The sequence below is a fragment of the Chrysemys picta genome, chromosome 4 (assembly GCF_011386835.1).
Source record: "Chrysemys picta bellii isolate R12L10 chromosome 4, ASM1138683v2, whole genome shotgun sequence".
Classification (NCBI taxonomy): Eukaryota; Metazoa; Chordata; order Testudines; family Emydidae; genus Chrysemys; species Chrysemys picta.
In genome coordinates, this window is record NC_088794.1 from 135,881,623 (window position 1) to 135,901,696 (window position 20,074).

The following is a 20,074-nucleotide window of genomic DNA, read 5'->3' on the forward strand; positions in this document are numbered from 1 at the left end:
TAAGGACCTTCCAATCATTTGGAAGCAACCAGAGACTTAACAAGCAAGCAGTTCATGCCATCACTACTTGAAACTTGATCCAAGAACTTTGCAATTATTGTATGTATTTGATTCCTTTAACCAATTTAAACTCTCACCTCTTTCTTTTCTCTTATAAATAAACCTTTAGATATTACATATTTAAAAAGATTGGCAACAGCAAGATTACTGGGTAAGATCTGAGTTATATATTGACCTGGGTATATGGCTGGTCCTTTGGGATCAGAAGAAATCTTTGATTGATAAAATTGGTTTTAAATAACCACTCATCATTAAGTCTAGTGTCTGGATGTTGAATCCAGGACTGGAAAACCTAAGGAGGCTACATTTCTGACTTTTTGTTGCCAGGGTGGTGAGACAAAAGTTTTGTTGCTGGGTTGGTATATCTTATGGAAGAATAACCACCAGTTTTGGGGTGTGTCTGCCCTATTTCTCAGCAGTTTGTCCTGAATTTAGTATTCTCAGTTGTGACCCACTGAGGCACGGTGACATTTAAATTTTGCCAGGAATTATCCCTCACCTACACCCTTTTCAGATAGTTAAACCTTCCAACTCTGCTCTCCTTTGCCGATTGGGTTTTCTGTGCCTGTTATGAAAGCATCACACTCAGTCTGAACCATAAGACTTCCAATGAAGTCCACCAGACTAAAGTCATGTATAATACACATGTATAATGATAATTCACCCCTAAGAATTTAGTTATGTGCTACCACTCTAAGACAGTAGATTACACAATAGTCACTAATACAGCAGAAACTGGTACAAGATGACAGTAATCAACAAATCCAGGAGTAAAATCCAGACTAAATTTTCTGCAGTATTACAATTAAATCTCTCTCTCTCATATACACACACACACACACTCACACACACACACACACACACACACACCCCATTTCTCAAAATTTTGCACAAGGTGTTTATTTTAGAAATAAACTTACTAGCAGAAGAATAAGCAACATATAATAAATCTTGCAAAAAGTTTAAATGTTATTTCCAAATTTCTAAAAATCAATTATAAGTATAATTCTGAAATATTTTTTTTAATCAGTGTTTAAATAGTACTGCACAAGTTAGAAAACCTATGAAGAGTGCCATTTTTCTACTAATAGGCAGGAATATAAGATAAATTAAGAAGTATCTCATACTCCATTCAAGTCATCAGAAAAGGCACTATTTTAAAACCCAATTTTAAAGATACAATTTATTTATTAAACAAAAACAAACAAACAAATCAGGTAAATCAAAATAAGAGGTGTCTAACAGTGAGAAGTTTACCAGTATAATCTTATACCAATATAATTCTATAAATTTAAGCTGATAAGCTTCCCTATGTAGACCAGCCCTACTTTTTTTTAGTTAATATTTGGTTTTTAACTTTTATTTTACTGACAAGAAATGTTTCAGTAATTTCCAATGAAGAGAGGTAACTTCACTCTTCCCTGAGGAATGGTGTCCTCCATCCCCTTCCCTACTTCTTCAGCCTAGTACTCAGACCACTCCCAAAGGCCACCTGGAATCTCATGCAGCAGCCAGGATGTGATGGGCCTTGTGAGAACATTAGCCTGATGAAACAGGGGATTCAGGTTATTTTCATTTTAGTGTTTTGTCTGGACACTTCCTGACAATGAAGAGAAAACGAAATTAAAAAGATCTTTATCAAAAGATCATCTTCAAAGTCTAATGTCTTTCTTGTTGTCTTCAAAGCAGTAGGAGTCTGAGTGTTTTCTTTTTAAACTTTTTAAACTTCCCTCCATTGAAAGTAAAAAGGAACTTCAATCTCAGAGAAAATCTTATTCGACATTGGTGAGGCCTCATCTGGAATACTGTGTCCAGTTTTGGGCCCCACACTACAAGAAGGATGTGGAAAAATTGGAAAGAGTCCAGCGGAGGGCAACAAAAATGATTAGGGGTCTGGAGCACATGACTTATGAGGAGAGGCTGAGGGAACTGGGATTGTTTAGTCTCCAGAAGAGAAGAATGAGGGGGGATTTGATAGCAGCCTTCAACTACCTGAAGGGGGGTTCCAAAGAGGATGGAGCTCGGCTGTTCTCAGTGGTGGCAGATGACAGAACAAGGAGCAATGGTCTCAAGTTGCAGTGGGGGAGGTCCAGGTTGGATATCAGGAAAAACTATTTCACTAGGAGGGTGGTGAAACACTGGAATGCGTTACCTAGGGAGGTGGTGGAGTCTCCTTCCTTGGAGGTTTTTAAGGCCCGGCTTGACAAAGCCCTGGCTGGGATGATTTAGCTGGGAATTGGTCCTGCTTTGAGCAGGGGGTTGGACTAGAGGACCTCTTGAGGTCCCTTCCAACTCTGATATTCTATGATTCTATGAAAAGGTTATCCATGAAACGTTTCTTAAATAATTTAATATCTTTGGGTATTTACTCATACAATCTGAAATAAGCACACAACGTTTAGTTTAAAGTACTCAAACCTGAATAATTCAGAACAATAAAGACATTTAGACAAAGTGTACAATACCTGTCTATATTTTAGTTAGTTGTGTTATTAAATGTTTGGGCTGGTTAAAGAAACTGCAGGAGATTTCTGCTCTCTCTCACCAAAAGACAAGCCAGATGTCAGGAAGATAGCCCTCTTTGGCCATAATCCCATGTTTATTATCCCTAAACGTGTCTTATCTAGACCGGACACCTCTCCCAGTATAAATACCAGTTTGGTACAAATATAATCCTTATCTCAAGAAAACAAACCATGTAAAGCATTAGGAAAGGACTTAATTGTGAAAAGGAATGTGGGGTTGTATTTTCAGAGCAATAAATCTAGGTGTTAATTGGTTTTTTTCACTCTTCCATGAAAAACTAAGTAAATCCACACACACAATTTTTGAAATATCCTAGCTGGAATGAATTTTATTACTCTAGAAATACCTGCTTCTGTCCTTAAAAGCTTCTAGGAAAAAAATATGTAGTTGGAAATGTTTCAAACTTTATTTATTTCTTAAGCATTGAAGAGTCCATTAATAAATATTATTAAATTGCAAGAGAAAAGGTGTAAAACGATCCAATGGCTGGAAGTTGAAAGTGGACAAATTCAGACTGGAAATAAGGTGTAAATTAACAGTGAGAGTAATTAGTAAGGCTGTGTGTCTGTCACAGAGGTCACAGAAGTAATGGATTCCGTGACCTCAGTGACTTCTGCAGTGGCTGGTGCTGGCTCAGGGGCTGATCGAGCTGGGCAGCCCCTGGGACAGCAGCAGCAGTTTGGGTGTGTGGGAGGGGACTCAGGGCTGGGGCAGTGGGTTGGGTGCAGGGCAGCGCTTTCCTGGGGGGGGGGAGGGGCGCTCTCCCTGGCTCCCACCAGCATGTCCCTGCAGCTCCTACGCGGAGGGGCCACAAGGCTCCACGCGCTGCCCACGCCCACAGCCGCCGCCCCCTTTGGCTATGGTTCCTGGCCAATGGGAGCTGCAAAGCCGGCGATTGTGGTGGGAGCACCACATGGAGCCCCCCGGCCACTCCCTGAAAATGGACTGAATAAACGAAAGAGTTAAAAATCTAACTTTAAAGATGGTCTGAGAATCTCCTGCCATAAGTACAAAGACAAATAGAAATTTTTTATATCCATTAAAGAGACTGCATATTCAGAAACTGAAGGTAACAACTAAGCCAACCCCCCAGGCATGGAGTCAATGCAAGAGTGATAGCAAATAACTTCTATCTAAATAAGACTGACAGATGCCTGTTTTCCTATAATTGAATTGAAAGTAGGAGGTAAAATATAAAAAACTGACGTGAACGCCCCTCACACACTCACCCCTCTGCTACTCTGTTTCAACAACAAGGAGTCCACAACTCATCCTGTCCATCTGTACAAATAAACTATCATAGACAGTTAAGAAAAACACAAAAAACTCAAAGTAACCAACACAAGGAAAACCTCCCCAAGACTTCAATATGGATTGGTGAGAGAAAGTTAACCAAGACCCTGCCAAGGGATTAGATTTACAAACTCTTGTAATGATTTTACTGGAATATTGAAATGCAACTGTAACTTAAAATATTAACAGCTTGTCCTGTTGATCATCGGATGGTTAGACCATATACTCCTGAAGAGGTGACAGGGACTAAACAGTGGTAAACAGAGAAACAGTGGGATTTAACTGGATTTAAGATTCTTAATATTGGTTCATTAGCCTGTCTCAAGACAGCTCTTTAAATGGCTCCTTCTAAGTAACTGATTTAAATAGTTTATTCGATTTCATAGGATTTAGTTACAATTATCTGTTTTTCCCAATTTACAAACTAGCTTATTATTAATTATTATTATTAACAAGGCAGGTTTCACCTACCCTAAAACAAATTATTTTGCCCATACATAAAGGTTTTAAGTATCTAATAAGATTGAGACTGAATTCACAATATTTTGGGAAACTATTTATGTTGGACTTAATTTCCCAAACGAAGAACATCCCCACATGTAGTCTACTCTCAAAGGTGTAATCCCTGTTAAGGCTCTACACACAGAGATTGTAATGGAAATAACCAGTTTATCAGTTGTGTTCTATCATTTGTGTTTTGTTTAATGATTTCTTGTCTTTAATAATAAATCATACATGGTTAATACTTGTGATGCTTTTGCTTGTTTTTAATCATTGTGTCCCCTAAGGCATGGAAAAGAATGCCTGTGACTATAATAGTGGGAATCGTATACCCTGAGATAGCATCATAATTGCATGTATCAATAACTATGTCATAAGAACAGCCATATTGGGTCAGACCAATGGTCAATCTAGCCCTTCCGAAAATGTCCAATGCCAGGTGCTTCAGAGGGTATGAACAGAACAGGCAATAATCAAATGATCCATCCCCTGTGGTACACTCCCAGCTTCTGGCAAACAGGGGTTAGGGACACTCAGAGAATTGTGTTGCATCCCTGCCCATCCTGGCTAACAGCCATTGATGCACCTATTCTCCAGGAGCTTATCTAGTTCTTTTTATATGCCTGTTATAGTTTTGGCCTTTACAATGTCACCTGGCAATCAATTTCACAGGTTGACAGTGCGTTTACGAAGAAGTACTTCCTTTTTTGTTTTAAACCTGCTGCCTATTCATTTCATTGGATGACCCCTAGTTCTTGTGTTATGAGTAAATAACATTCCCTTATTCGCTTTCTCCACACCAGTCAAGATTTTATAGACCTCTACCATATCGCCCCTTAGTCATCTCTTTTCCAAGCTGAAAAGACAGTCTTTTTAATCTATTCGCGTATGGAAACTGTTCTATACCCCCTAATCATTTCTGTTGCCCTTCTCTGTACCTTTTCCAATTCCAATATATCTTTTTTGAGATGGGATGACTAGAATTGTACACAGTATTCAAGATATGAGTGTACCATGGATTTCTATAGCGGCATTATATTTTCTGTCTTGTCTATCCCTTTCCTGATGGTTCCTAACATTCTGTTAGCTTTTTTTGACTGCCATTGCACATTTTCTGAAAACAGCAGCTCAATTATACACAACAACTCTAAGATCTCTTTCTTGAGTTGTAACAGCTAATTTAGACCCCCATCATTTTATATGTATAGTTGGGATTATGTTGTCCAATGTGCATTAGTTTGCATTTATCAACACTGAATTTCATCTGTCATTTTCTTGCCCAGTCATCCAATTTTGTGAGATTCCCTTGGTAACTCTTCGCAGTCTGCTTTGGACTTAACTTTACTGAATAATTTTGTACCATCTGCAAATTCTGACACATCATTGTTTACCCCTTTTTCCAGATCATTTCTGAATATGTTGAACAGCACTGGTGCCAGTACAGACCCCTGAGAGACACCACTATTTACCTCTCTCCATTTCTGGAAACCAACCATTTATTCCTACCTTTTGTTTCCTGTCTTTTAATCAGTTACTGATCCAAGAAAGGACCTTTCCTCTTATCCCATAACTGCTTACTTTGATTAAGAGCCTTTGGTGAGCGACCTTGTCAAAGGCTTTTTAAAAGTCCCAGTATCCTATATCCACTGGATCACCCTTGTCCATGTTTGTTGGCCCCCCTCAAAGAATTCTAATACATTGGAGAGACATGAATTACCTGTTGACTCTTCCTCAGCAAATCATGGTCATTCTATGTGTCTGATAATTCTGTTCTTTAATATAAATTCAACCAGTTTGCCTGGTACTGAAGTTAGGCGTATCAACCTGGAATTGCCTCTGGAGTCTTTTTTTAAAATTGGCATCACATTAGCTATCCTCCAGTCATCTGGTACAGAAGCTAATTTAAATGATAGGTTACATATCACAGTTAGTAGTTCTGCAATTTCATATTTGAGTTCCTTCAGAACTCTTGGGTGAATATCATCTGGTCCTGATGACTTATTGATCAATTTGTTCCAAAACCTTCTCTAATGATACCTCAATGTTGGACAGTTCCTCAGATTTGTCACCTAAAAAGAATAGTTCAGATGTAGAAATCTTCCTCACATCCTCTGCAGTGAAGACTGATGCAAAGAATTCATTTAGCTTCTCAGCAACAGCCTTATTTTCCTTGAGTGCTCCTTTAGCATCTCGATCGTCCAGTGACCCCACTGATTGTTTAGGAGGCTTCCTGCTTCTGATGTTCTTAAATTTTTTGCTGTTAGTTTTTGGGTCTTTGGCTAGTTGCTTTTCAAATTCTTTTTCGGCTTGCCTAATTATACTTTTACACTTGATTTGCCAGAGTGTTTAGGCTCCTTTCTATTTTCCTCAGTAAGATTTACCTTCCAATTTTTAAAGGATGCCTTTTTGCCTCTAACCACTTCTTTTACTTTGATGGCACTTTTTTGGTCCTCTATGTTTTTTTAATTTACGGTATCTATTTAATTTTAGCCTCAATTATGGTATTTTTAAAAGTTTCCATGCTGCTTGCAGGCATTTCACTTTTGTGGCTATATCTTTTAACTTCTGTTTCCTCATTTTTGTGCAGTCCTCTTAAATGCTACTGGGGTGGGCTTCTTTAGTGTTCCCCACACCATAGATGTTAAATTTAATTATATTATGATCGCTATTAACAAACAGTTCAACTATATACACCTCTTGGACCAGATCCTGTGCTCCGCATAGGACTAAATCAAGAATTGCCTCTCCTCTTGTGAGTTCCAGGACTAGTTGCTCCAAGAAACAGTCATTAATGGTGTTAAACTCTCTTGAGGAGGGGGGGGGGGGGGGGAGAAGAGAGAGAAGAGACTTAATCAAAAATTTACTTGAACTTCACCACACTGAAATAAGGAAGTTAAAGTTTTAAAAGATACAATATAAAAGGATTGTTGGTAGATGAGTCTATAACCTATCATTAAGAACTATGAAAGCTTAACTTTCAGTTTCTTAGCTTTCAAAGGTCTATGTGCCATTTTATAGATATATTTTAACTACTTACATAACTAATTGGTTATTTTAAAAATGCTCCTTTATAAGAATATTTAAAAATAAATAATAAAGTCTACCAGATTTCCCTCAATCAATTAATGGGATCAAAGGTTCATTCTCAGAAAACATTTCTTTTTGAGCCCCAGTAGATCTCTTGCTCTCTCTCTCTAACATATTTCTAAGGTGGAAATTACCTTTTTTACCCTCAAGTCAAAATGCTCTGAAGAGAAAAAGCACTTCTCAGTCATCTCCTGGGCAGAAACTTCCTCTTCAGATCCCATCTTCTATAGAGAAGCCAGACAGAAGCTCTTTGTGCTTGTTTCTCAAATTGCTTTCTCAATTCCACCTACCTCCCCCCTGCCCCATTCTTTGTACATTTATCCTTGGTCCATCTTATAAACGGGACAACGATGAAGGAGGAACTCTTCTTTACTGCTTAGAAGGTATAGTGAGCAGAAAGAGCAGTCTGTCTCAGGCTGCAGCCTGTTGTGAAGGAACATGAGTGGTGGTGAGTCCCCTCATATTGAAGCACAAGGGAATTTAAGGCACAGGCATGGATCCAGAAACACTGCTGATGAAAATCTCCAAACAAGAGTGCGCAGGCATGTACACATCCTGACATGGAGCACTACTAAGGACACTAATCAAAAAGTATATTGTTTTCCCATGTTACAAAATTCAGACAGACACACTTTTGCATGCCTATGGTTTGGGGAAGGAACTTTATATTTGGCAGCAGTGTGGCTTGCGGGTGAGGGATGTGCCTTCCTATGAAAATCAGCCCAAATTACAAACCTTTGAAAAAAATTCTCAGTTTGCATATGCTCAGTAAAGATTTGTTATCCCTTCACAGCTAAAGTCTCAAAATATTGTATTTGTACTATAATGCTGTGACCCTCTGTATCTCAAAATAACACTCGATCCCCCATATTCACCACTGTCATATGTTTTGTACAATGCATGTTTTGTGAGGTACCATTTTAAAAGTCTTGATCTGCTGAACCTTAATATCCTGTTGAATTGTATGTACTATCATTGTATGTGACATTATGAAGTATTACTGTGTGGGTTACTGAAATATGTTGTGAGGTTGGGAGATACCCACAGTTGGCATTTCAGTAGGGACAAAGGAGCAACTATCACTGGCCAGACAGGTATCCATGCCAGACAAGAATCCACTCTCCCAAAGGCTCCTTGGAGAGGACACATATGCAGTGGGGACCGCGTGACCCCGCCATGTCACAGCCAGGCTCTTCCTAGCAGATGGAAGAAAGTATAAAAGAGTGACAGTCACTTGACTTCTCTCCTCCCCCATCTCAATACCCGGAAGATCATCTGGAAGACAAAGACTTTGAACTGAGGAGAGTGGGCCCAGGCTGGGAAGGGAATCCAGCCTGTGTGTTGAAAACTGTGAGCTGCCAATACCATCTGTCAGAGTGAGAGACTGCTTGACTCAAATCTTGCTTAGGCTAGAGAATTTAGACTGCAAATTTATTTTTATTTGTTAAGTAACCAACTCAGTGCAAGCTGGTCTCCATATTGGAGGAGAAGGTTCGAGGGCTGGAGAAACAAGTATCGACTCTGCGTTGCATAAGGGAGAATGAAGCTTTCCTGGACAGACGTCAGGAGATGCTTCTACGGCCACAATGTTCTGAAGATTCAGAGCAGGCGCAGCAGGGACAGAAGGATTGTGAGGAGGTTTGGCAGCATGTGACCTCCAGAAGAAGAAAGAGGAGCGTCCATGCACCAGCAATGGAGTTACAGGTGAGCAATCGTTTCCATGTTCTCTCTACAGGTGCTAATGCGGAGAGTGGACTAGATGGCCCATCTGTGGGAAGGGAGCAGAAGAAGACTCCACCGATTGGAAGGCAAAAGATGCACTGTCCTAGGGATGCGGGTTCCACGACCACCACTCCCAAGAGGAGGAGGAGGGTGGTGGTGGTCGGGGACTCCCTCCTCAGGGGGACTGAGTCATCTATCTGCCGCCCCGACCGGGAAAACCGAGAGGTCTGCTGCTTGCCAGGAGCTAGGATACACGATGTGACGGAGAGACTGCCGAGACTCATCAAGCCCTCGGATCGCTACCCCTTCCTGCTTCTCCACGTGGGCACCAATGATACTGCCAAGAATGACCTTGAGCGGATCACTGCAGACTACGTGGCTCTGGGAAGAAGGATAAAGGAGTTTGAGGCGCAAGTGGTGTTCTCGTCCATCCTCCCTGTGCAAGGAAAAGGCCGGGGTAGAGACCGTCGAATCGTGGAAGTCAACGAATGGCTACGCAGGTGGTGTCGGAGAGAAGGCTTTGGATTCTTCGACCATGGGATGGTGTTCCAAGAAGAAGGAGTGCTAGGCAGAGACGGGCTCCACCTAACGAAGAGAGGGAAGAGCATCTTCGCCAGCAGGCTGGCTAACCTAGTGAGGAGGGCTTTAAACTAGGTTCACCGGGGGAAGGAGACCAAAGCCCTGAGGTAAGTGGGGAAATGGGATCCTGGGAGGAAGCACAAGCAGGAGAGCGCAAGAGGGGAGGACTCCTGTCTCATGCTGAGAAAGAGGGACGATCATTGAGTTATCTTAAGTGCCTATACACAAATGCAAGAAGCCTGGGAAACAAGCAGGGAGAACTGGAAGTCCTGGCACAGTCAGGGAACTATGACGTGATTGGAATAACAGAGACTTGGTGGGATAACTCACATGACTGGAGTACTGTCATGGATGGATATAAACTGTTCAGGAAGGACAGGCAGGGCAGAAAAGGTGGGGGAGTTGCATTGTATGTAAGAGAGGAGTATGACTGCTCAGAGCTCCGGTATGATACTGCAGAAAAACCTGAGTGTCTCTGGATAAAGTTGAGAAGTGGGAGCAACAAGGGTGATGTCGTGGTTGGAGTCTGCTATAGACCACCAGACCAGGGGGATGAGGTGGACGAGGCTTTCTTCTGGCAACTAGCAGAAGTTGCTAGATCGCAGGCCCTGGTTCTCATGGGAGACTTTAATCACCCTGATATCTGCTGGGAGAGCAATACAGCGGTGCACAGGCAATCCAGGAAATTTTTGGAAAGCGTAGGGGACAATTTCCTGGTGCAAGTGCTGGAGGAACCAACTAGGGGCAAAGCTTTTCTTGACCTGCTGCTCACAAACAGGGAAGAACTAGTAGGGGAAGCAAAAGTGGATGGGAACCTGGGAGGCAGTGACCATGAGATGGTCGAGTTCAGGATCCTGACACAAGGAAGAAAGGAGAGCAGCAGAATATGGACCCTGGACTTCAGAAAAGCAGACTGACTCCCTCAGGGAACAGATGGGCAGGATCCCCTGGGAGAATAACATGAAGGGCAAAGGGGTCCAGGAGAGCTGGCTGTATTTTAAAGAATCCTTATTGAGGTTGCAGGAACAAACCATCCCGATGTGTAGAAAGAATAGTAAATATGGCAGGCGACCAGCTTGGCTAAACAGTGAAATCCTTGCTGATCTTAAACGCAAAAAAGAGGCTTATAAGAAGTGGAAGATTGGACAAATGACCAGGGAGGAGTATAAAAATATTGCTCAGGCGTGCAGGAGTGAAATCAGGAAGGCCAAATCACACTTGGAGTTGCAGTTAGCAAGAGATGTTAAGAGTAACAAGAAGGGTTTCTTCAGGTATGTTAGCAACAAGAAGAAAATCAAGGAAAGTGTGGGCCCCTTACTGAATGAGGGAGGCAACCTAGTGACCGAGGATGTGGAAAAAGCTAATGTACTCAATGATTTTTTTGCCTCTGTCTTCACGCACAAGGTCAGCTCCCAGATTGCTGCACTGGGCAGTACAGCATGGGGAGAAGGTGACCAGCCCTCTGTGGAGAAAGAAGTGGTTCGGGACTATTTAGAAAAACTGGACGTGCACAAGTCCATGGGGCCGGATGCGCTGCATCCGAGGGTGCTAAAGGAGTTGGCGGGTGAGATTGCAGAGCCATTAGCCATTATTTTTGAAAACTCATGGCGATCGGGGGAGGTCCCAGATGACTGGAAAAAGGCTAATGTAGTGCCCATCTTTAAAAAAGGGAAGAAGGAGGATCCGGGGAACTACAGGCCAGTCAGCCTCACCTCAGTCCCTGGAAAAATTATGGAGCAGGTCCTCAAGGAATCAATTATGAAACATTTAGAGGAAAGGAAAGTGATCAGGAACAGTCAACATGGATTCACGAAGGGGAAGTCGTGCCTGACTAACCTAATTGCCTTCTATGATGAGATAACTGGCTCTGTGGATGAGGGGAAAGCAGTGGATGTGTTATTTCTTGACTTTAGCAAAGCTTTTGATACTGTCTCCCACAGTATTCTTGCCACCAAGTTAAAGAAGTATGGGCTAGATGAATGGACTGTAAGGTGGATAGAAAGCTGGCTAGATCGTCGGGCTCAACGGGTAGTGATCAATGGCTCCATGTCTAGTTGGCAGCCGGTTTCAAGTGGAGTGCCCCAAGGGTCGGTCCTGGGGCCGGTTTTGTTTAATATCTTTATTAATGATCTGGAGGATGGTGTGGACTGCACTCTCAGCAAGTTTGCAGATGACACTAAACTAGGAGGCGTGGTAGATACACTAGAGGGTAGGGATCGGATACAGAGGGACCTAGACAAATTAGAGGATTGGGCAGAAAAAAACCTGATGAGGTTCAACAAGGACAAGTGCAGAGTCCTGCACTTAGGACGGAAGAATCCCATACACTGCTACAGACTAGGGACCGAATGGCTAGGTAGCAGTTCTGCTGAAAAGGACCTAGGGGTCACAGTGGACGAGAAGCTGGATATGAGTCAACAGTGTGCTCTTGTTGCCAAGAAGGCTAACGGCATTTTGGGCTGTATAAGTAGGGGCATTGCCAGCAGATCGAGGAATGTGATCGTTCCCCTTTATTCGACATTGGTGAGGCCTCATCTGGAATACTGTGTCCAGTTTTGGGCCCCACACTACAAGAAGGATGTGGAAAAATTGGAAAGAGTCCAGCGGAGGGCAACAAAAATGATTAGGGGTCTGGAGCATATGACTTATGAGGAGAGGCTGAGAGAACTAGGATTGTTTAGTCTCCAGAAGAGAAGAATGAGGGAGGATTTGATAGCAGCCTTCAACTACCTGAAGGGGAGTTCCAAAGAGGATGGAGCTCGGCTGTTCTCAGTGGTGGCAGATGACAGAACAAGGAGCAATGGTCTCAAGTTGCGGTGGGGGAAGTCCAGGTTGGATATCAGGAAAAACTATTTCACTAGGAGGGTGGTGAAACACTGGAATGCATTACCTAGGGAGGTGGTGGAGTCTCCTTCCTTGGAGGTTTTTAAGGCCCGGCTTGACAAAGCCCTGGCTGGGATGATTTAGCTGGGAATTGGTCCTGCTTTGAGCAGGGGGTTGGACTAGATGACCTCTTGAGGTCCCTTCCAACTCTGATATTCTATGATTCTATTCTATATATATATATATATATATATTTTTTTTTAAAAATGAGAATTAAACCTGGATTAGAGAGGCTGGAGTTAATTTCATAAATCTAATTCTCTACACTTACAGTAGGAAACTCCAAGGCACAAGGTTCGTGAGCATCCTATCATTGTAAGAAAGTAGACAAAAATCTTAGGGTGAAAATCCTATTAGGGTGACTCAAGGGAGATGGTGTGGAGGGCACATTCCTAATTTTCTACTTGTTAATACAATAGGGTTGTTCTAGGCCTCCAGAAGTAGGGGAATTCCATGCACTGGGTAAATAAGGGTTCCCCTTCTCCCTTAAACATGTGAAAAATGTTCTGCCTTCTGTCCTGTTACGAGTCTCAATTGCCTTTTCCTTCATTTCTACTTAACCAATAGCTTATTTTTATGTTTCGTTTTACTGGAAAACAGAATGATGCAGAAAAATACCCAGAGAGTTATAATCTAAGATCTCTGATAAGTGAAACAAAGCTTATGAAAGTGCTTTCATGCCAGATGATTTAATGCAAGCAATAGTGAAGCTGGGACCATTATACCCATGACCCTGACAATGGCAACAAGAGTATGTACACTAACCTCTCGGGAGACTTAAAAACAGAGGCACAAACCCAAAATTGATTCAGAGTTCTAAACTTAAAGTGCCTGAGTCTGCACTTGAGGCGGTTGGTTGGTGAAATTTAACAGCCTCAACACAGAGTCAAACAGTCCCCCCGAGTTGAATGTCTCCTTCTGGCAGATGGCCCTTACACCAAGAATCACTCCAATATTCAGGTTATTCCTGATCCCAAAGTCACTTGTCCCAGGTAACCTGCACTTTACATCTCACACCAAAGACAACTCTTGTAGCCAATCCTATAGCAAACTATATGAAGATTAAATAGGAAAAGGCAATTAGATTGTTATTTACAAGGTTAAAGCAAGTAAACAGACATGAATGAGTTAGTCTTGGGTTTAAGAACATAAGAATAGCCATACTGGGTCAGACCAAAGGTCCATCTAGCACAGTATCCAGTCTTCCAACAGCGGCCAATGCCAGGTGCCTCAGAGGGAATGAGCAGAGCAGGTAATCATCAAGTGATCCATCTCCTGTTACCCATTCCCAGCTTCTGGCAAACAAAGGCTAGAGACACCATCCCTGTCCATAAATGGCTATTACCTAGGATGGGTCTATCCTCCATGAATTTATTCTTTTTTGAACCCTGTTATAATCTTCACCTTCACCACATTGTCTGCCAGAGTTCCACCGGTTGACTGTGCACTGTGTGAAGAAATACTTCCTTTTGTTTGTTTTAAACCTGCTGCCTATTCATTTCATTTGGGAACCCTAATTCTTGTGTTCTGAGAAGGAGTAAATAATACTTCCTTATTTACTTTCTCCACACCAGTCATGATTTTATAGACCTCTGTCATATCCCCCCTTAGTCATCTCTTTTCCAAGCTGAAAAGTCCTAGTCTTATTAATCTCTCCTCATATGGAAGCTGTTCCATACCCCTAATAATTTTTGTTGCCCTTCTCTGTACCTTTTGCAAATCCAATACATCTTTTTTGAGATGGGGCAACCAGATCTGTACACAGTATTTGAGATGTAGGCGTACCATGGATTTATATAGAGGCAATACGATTTTTCTATTTTAATTTAAACCTTTAATGATTCCCAACATTTTGGTCACTTTGCCTGCTGCTGCACATTGAATGCATGTTTTCAGAGAACTATCCACAATGACTTCAAGATCTCTTTGAGTGGTAACAGCTAGTTTATACCCAGTCATTTTATATGTATAGTTGGGATTATGTTTTCCAACATGAATTACTTTGCCATTTTGCTGCCCAGTCTCCCAAAAGGTGATACAGGCTTCTATATTCAGCAACCTCTATTTGTCCTTAAAGGATAACCCAGGCTCAGCAGCTGATTATCTCTTGCTTGTGCCTAGAAACACTTTGCCCACTTCCCCCAACAAGTCCAAGCAGCAGAGAGATCCTTGATTCCTTTGGTTTTGGGTTTATCCCCCTCCTGCCATGTGCTCTGAGCCACAAACTCAGCTGATGGGAGGGGTTGACTTGCATGACACGTCTTCAGGGTGAGGACAGCAAAACAACAATATGAGCCGTTAGTCCTGATGATGGTTTCTCAGTCAAGATATAGGGAGTTTCCAGTTGTAAGAGCCAGAGCTCTCTGGTATCGATGGGTCTCCTCTTTCAGGCAGGGCATAACAAGTTCTGTAGAAGAGCAGCTCTTCATGCTAATTGATGTCTCTCTCCTGTATTGTGAGCTTCTGTGAATCACCAAACAACCTCTCAAACAGATAATACACTAATATTACTCTGAGGGAATTCTGCACACAATATTTTAAAATTCTGCAAATTTTATTTATTTGTCAATAAATAAATGTGGAGGCTCCAGCATGGCAGCAGGGAGCACAGGTAACTAGCTGCACAGAGATGGGAGATCACTCTGCAGCCCCATCCTGGGGCACAGACTTGATGGTGAGGCTGCACCCAAATTTGACAAAGAGCAAAGGTTGGGCCTGCCCCAGAGTCTGTGTCCGGGTGAGTTCTTAATTTTTGGTGCAGAATTCCCTCAGGAGTAGCAAGTGAAGCAACTCACCAGGCTCAATAGGTGTGGGTGGGCGGGCAGGCTGGCTCAGTCTGGCAGAATCCAAGTGTGGAGGGGCTTAGTGGGGGAGAAATCCAGGTAAGAGGGTTCTACGTGGTGGGGCAATCTGGTTGCACACAGGCTCGTTAGGGGGGTTCCAGGTGCATGAGCAATGGGGCTCGGGGAGGGGTCTGGCTCAGCAGGGGAGTCAAGTGCTGGGGGAGTGGGCCTTGGTGGGATGGGGTCCAGGTACAGCTGATTGAGGCTCAGCAGGGTGGGGGTACAGGTGCAGAGGGCTTGTGGGGTGGTCCAGGTGCATAGGGGTGGGGCTCATCAGGATGGGGGTTTGAGGGCACAGGGATCAGCAGGGGGTGGTCTGAGTGCAGGGTGTGGGGCAGACAGGGGAACATCTCCCCGTACAGTGACCCCTCCACCCGTGGAGGAGGAGCAAAGGGGGCAGGAAGCAAGGTGGGGGTGCGGAGCCAGGGGAGGTTTCTGGGGGTGGGTCTGACCCGGACCCAACCAATCCGTGCACGGGAAGTGTGCTTCTCCCCCACCTTCAGCCCAGCTAGGACTACCAGCTCAGCCCAGCATAGGTAGCAGGCCAGGTGTGGATGGCTCCAGATGCAGGGGATGAGGCTTGACAGGGTGAGGCTCGTGGGGGGTCCGGATGCATGGATGTGAGGCAGATGGCCTTGCCACCCCAGTGGTTTACCTCTCTGGGTGCCTGAAACAACATGCCCGTGCTGCTGGGGAAGGGTGCATGACTGCTCTTGCAGCTTCCCTTTGCTTCCCTGTAAGAAAGTCATTTATCTGCAGGGAAGCAAAGAAATCTGCACAGGACATGAATTCTGCATGTGCGCAGTGGCACAGAATTCCCCCAGGAGTACAATATTGAACACAGATATTACATGCAAGATTAAAACATGGAGCAACTCACAAGCATTCAACAAAGTCCAAACACTGAACACTTTCTTTTAATTCTAATATCTATTTTATCAATATCAATCCACATCCACAAGTGAGCCAGACAAATTCCAGCTATGTATCTGTTAGGATTAATTTGAGACATGGGGACCTTGGTATGAGCTGGTGCCTGGTCTGCCAGCATCACAATGAGCATATCAAACAGTTTGATAGCCCATATAGCAGAAGCTACATGTCTGCTTTGAGAGATCGTTCAAGTTTTTACTAATCTCTTTGTAGGAGGAGAATATTGTAGATAATCCTGAAGCGGATATAGTTTCCTTGTCCAAAGTGTTCAGCACATTGAAAAGGTCATGAACTACAACCATGAAGTTGCAGTCTTTACTGGATCTGGTTAATTATAGAAAGCTTGTGCCTATATTGGTCACACAGGCTGTACCCTGCCAGTCTCACCAAAACATTAGAAGCTTAAAAATATCCAGTGGGTGTCTGAATGAATTACTTGCCAAGTAATCTTTTGTAACTAGTTGATACTACATTCTCTGAACTCTCCAAGAAATTCATCCTCAAGACTGATACTTCAGAGGTAGAGACAGGAACAGAGTGAAGGGCTAAGAAGATTCTGTATTCTATTTTAGCTGAAAACTGTTCAAGATATTAGACCTATTCCATTGGCGTCAGACTCCTTACTTGCAGGTCCACTTTATGTATTTATGCAGTCCACATGACATTCAGATTCTTAGGACGACAATACCCTCAATTACACTTGGTTTACATTTAGAAAGTTTTCTGTGTATCCATGAGGGTTAGAAGCTTACTTCTTAACAATGGAAGTGTATATTCTCAAGGCTGCAGAGAGAGCGCGTCTGAAACAATGACTCAGGTGTAAACGCCCGCATCTTTCATTAACCTAATTGAAAAGTTAAATGATAATGCTGACATTTTAAGTAACTATTCTATTGCTGATCTTTAAAAAGGGAGGAGAGACATTCAGAAAGAAGAAATGAGAATACACTAAGGGCATGGCTACACTTGCAGATATAGAGCGCTTTGAGTTAAGCCAGCCTTCGGAGAGTGCAGTAGGGAAAGCGCTGCAGTCTGTCCACACTGACAGCTTCAAGCGCACTGGCATGGCCACATTGTGGCACTTGCAGCAGCACTGGGAGTGGTGCATTATGGGCAGCTATCCCAGCATGCAAGTGACTGCAATGTGCTTTTCAAATGGGAGAGGTGGGATGGAGTGTGACAGGGAGTGCGTTGTGTGTATGTGGTGGGAGAGAGTGGGTTTTTGGGGGGCTGAGAGCATGTCAGCATGCTGTCTTGTAAGTGCAGATAACAGCAGACACCCCCCCCCCCCCACCACCACCATTCCACAGTAATGGTTGATTTGTCTCAGAGCAGATAAGCAGCTGGCTGTCAAACAAGCTTTCAAAGGGCACTTCTGCATTTCTGCAGCGATTCAAAGAAATGGCAAAAGTGGCCACTTGACTTAAGGGGATTATGGGACATTTCCAGAGGCCGATCAGAGAGCAGTAATGCAACACCTTGTTCACACTGGCGCCGCAGCGCTCCAGCAGGGGCGCAACAAACGTTATTCCTCTCGCCGAGGTGGAGTACCAAGAGCACTCTAGCCGCGGAGTCAGAGTGCTCTATGTGTCTTGCCAGTGTAGATGGGGAGTGAGCTAGTGGGCACGGGGCTCCTTTATTGCACACTAACTCACAAGTGTAGCCAAGCCCAAAGAAAGAAAAGAGAAAAACAAGAAGAGGGATGGACCTAAATGTATTCTCTTCCTACTTAGTGACAATGAATTTGATAATAATGCACTTAGCACTAGTAAGTAAAGTTGAAGGCCATATTCTACCCCCAATCCTTTGGGAACCTTCCACTGACATCCCTAGGAGTCATACTAGCCTCAAACCTCAGCAGGATTGGGACTAGTTGAACTAAATTTATACTCCAGCCCTTGGACACAATTCAAAAATGGAATGTAGACTCTACACAGAGCCATGAGGTAATTAAGAAAAATACCACACAGTGCTGTGGGGTTGGAGGCAGGGGAGAGACACATTAGATCTCAGTGCCATTCACAGGAGTGTCTAAAGAACTAGAGATACTTTAAGTTTTGCATTTTTACTCCCCTCACAGGAGAAATACTGCACTGTACATTTATACTTAAACTTGGAGCTGGATTTCTAAGAGCCCAGTATTGTGCACACCCAACCTGTGAGTTTAACTCAACATGGGAGCTGTGCCCATGGAAGAAAGGAGCATACACAAATGCCCCCATTAAGACACAAAAATGTTAGATATGGGTTCTCATCTGGTAGGAGACGACAAATTGAGACCTCTCTCAATTAATTTCAAGATTCTATAAAGGTAAGAGAATAGGACTTCACATAATACTGAACAGCTTACTCTGGAAGGGCTCTACAGATGTCTGAAGAATGCCACCCAATCTTCCCCAATCACAAAGCAAGGCTAGAGAAGTTAGGGAGATTTCATGGTTTAGGTTAAACAAGGAGACTGGGACACATAGAAAATCACTTCTTTATGGAAAATTAGATACAAGACATCACAACCCAGAACCAGAAGCACTGGCTATCACCAGAAATGAAGCTTCCATGAAAAGAGGAAGATAGAGTGCAGCTGAGCTGTGTTGAATATATACACATCTCCATTGGTCTCAGGCAAGTTTGTACTCAGTACGTCTCAACCATGCCTCCACCCATGCTATTGTGGGTACACTACTATTTATACATGGGCTAGCTCAATGAGAGCTGGCATTAGTATGTATACATGAGCAAGGTAATCACACCCCTAGCCTGTAGAGCACCTGTAGCTTTAGATTCCAGTTGGGTTTGCAGGTCTGATAATGGAGGGGTGGGGGGGGAGAGAAGACATTTTGGCTTGTGAACCAAGCCCAAAATGAATAAATTTACAAAACTAAATTTCTGCTTAAGTAAAATGTTCAGTATAATTGTTTATTTAGACTAAAAAACTGAAATGTCTCATAGAACCTTAGAGACATTTATTGTCTACTGCATTCCATGTACATTTTATAAAAATATTCCAAGCTAGGAAAGGACAAGGGAAAAATCAGCAAGGGTTATATTTATCTTTACAGCTGTGCCAATTTGAAATCTTAATATTCTGCAAAAATGCTCTAGCAAAAGCAAAATACAACTAAAAATAATTTAAAAAATGTAAATTTCATATCTGTTACCAAAGAACACTTCGCTTACCATTTCCACGCCACACTTCAGCCAGATGGCAACTTCCTTCGCCGGGTTCTTTGCAGAACTCCACAACATCTCGACAGGTTGTTTCTGGTGTAATTGGAACTTCTGTCAAAATCTGTTCGTTGTTGCTCAAGAACACCGTTAATATCATCTGAAAGAGAAGAATGATACAATAATTAAAAAACAATGCCAAACAGGAATAAAGCCCAGTTTTATACAATCTTCCTTTAAATTAATATTAAGGTTGCCTGACACTTCCTATTTAAAGACCCCATTTTCAATTCCTTTAACTGTTTGGACTGAAATGTTCTTTCCTGGGTGTCTGTCTCAAGCTGAGTATTTTTTTTTTTTTTAATTTTTTATTTTATTAAATAAAGTTCCAGCTAAAATGGTTCAGCTGTTGCTGAAAATGAAGTGAGGACAAAATATTTTCCCCCTTTGTTTTTTCCCCTGTATTAAAAGATTATCAGGAC

At 42.7% G+C, this 20,074-nt stretch overlaps 1 protein-coding gene across 46 annotated transcripts in view; it reads right to left on the reverse strand.

Moving 5' to 3' along the window:
* The window catches only part of PPP1R13B (protein phosphatase 1 regulatory subunit 13B), a 107,682-nt gene that overhangs the window by 60,252 nt on the left and 27,356 nt on the right, over positions 1 to 20,074 (reverse strand). For all 46 annotated transcript variants that reach the window (XR_010600784.1, XR_010600785.1, XR_010600782.1 and 43 more), the window contains one exon: positions 19,605 to 19,752. Coding sequence is in view for 33 of the 46 variants with exons in the window: in XM_065593703.1 (XP_065449775.1) it covers positions 19,605 to 19,752 (148 nt within the window). In the remaining 13 variants the exon portion in view is untranslated. The remainder of the gene's footprint in view (positions 1 to 19,604; positions 19,753 to 20,074) is intronic.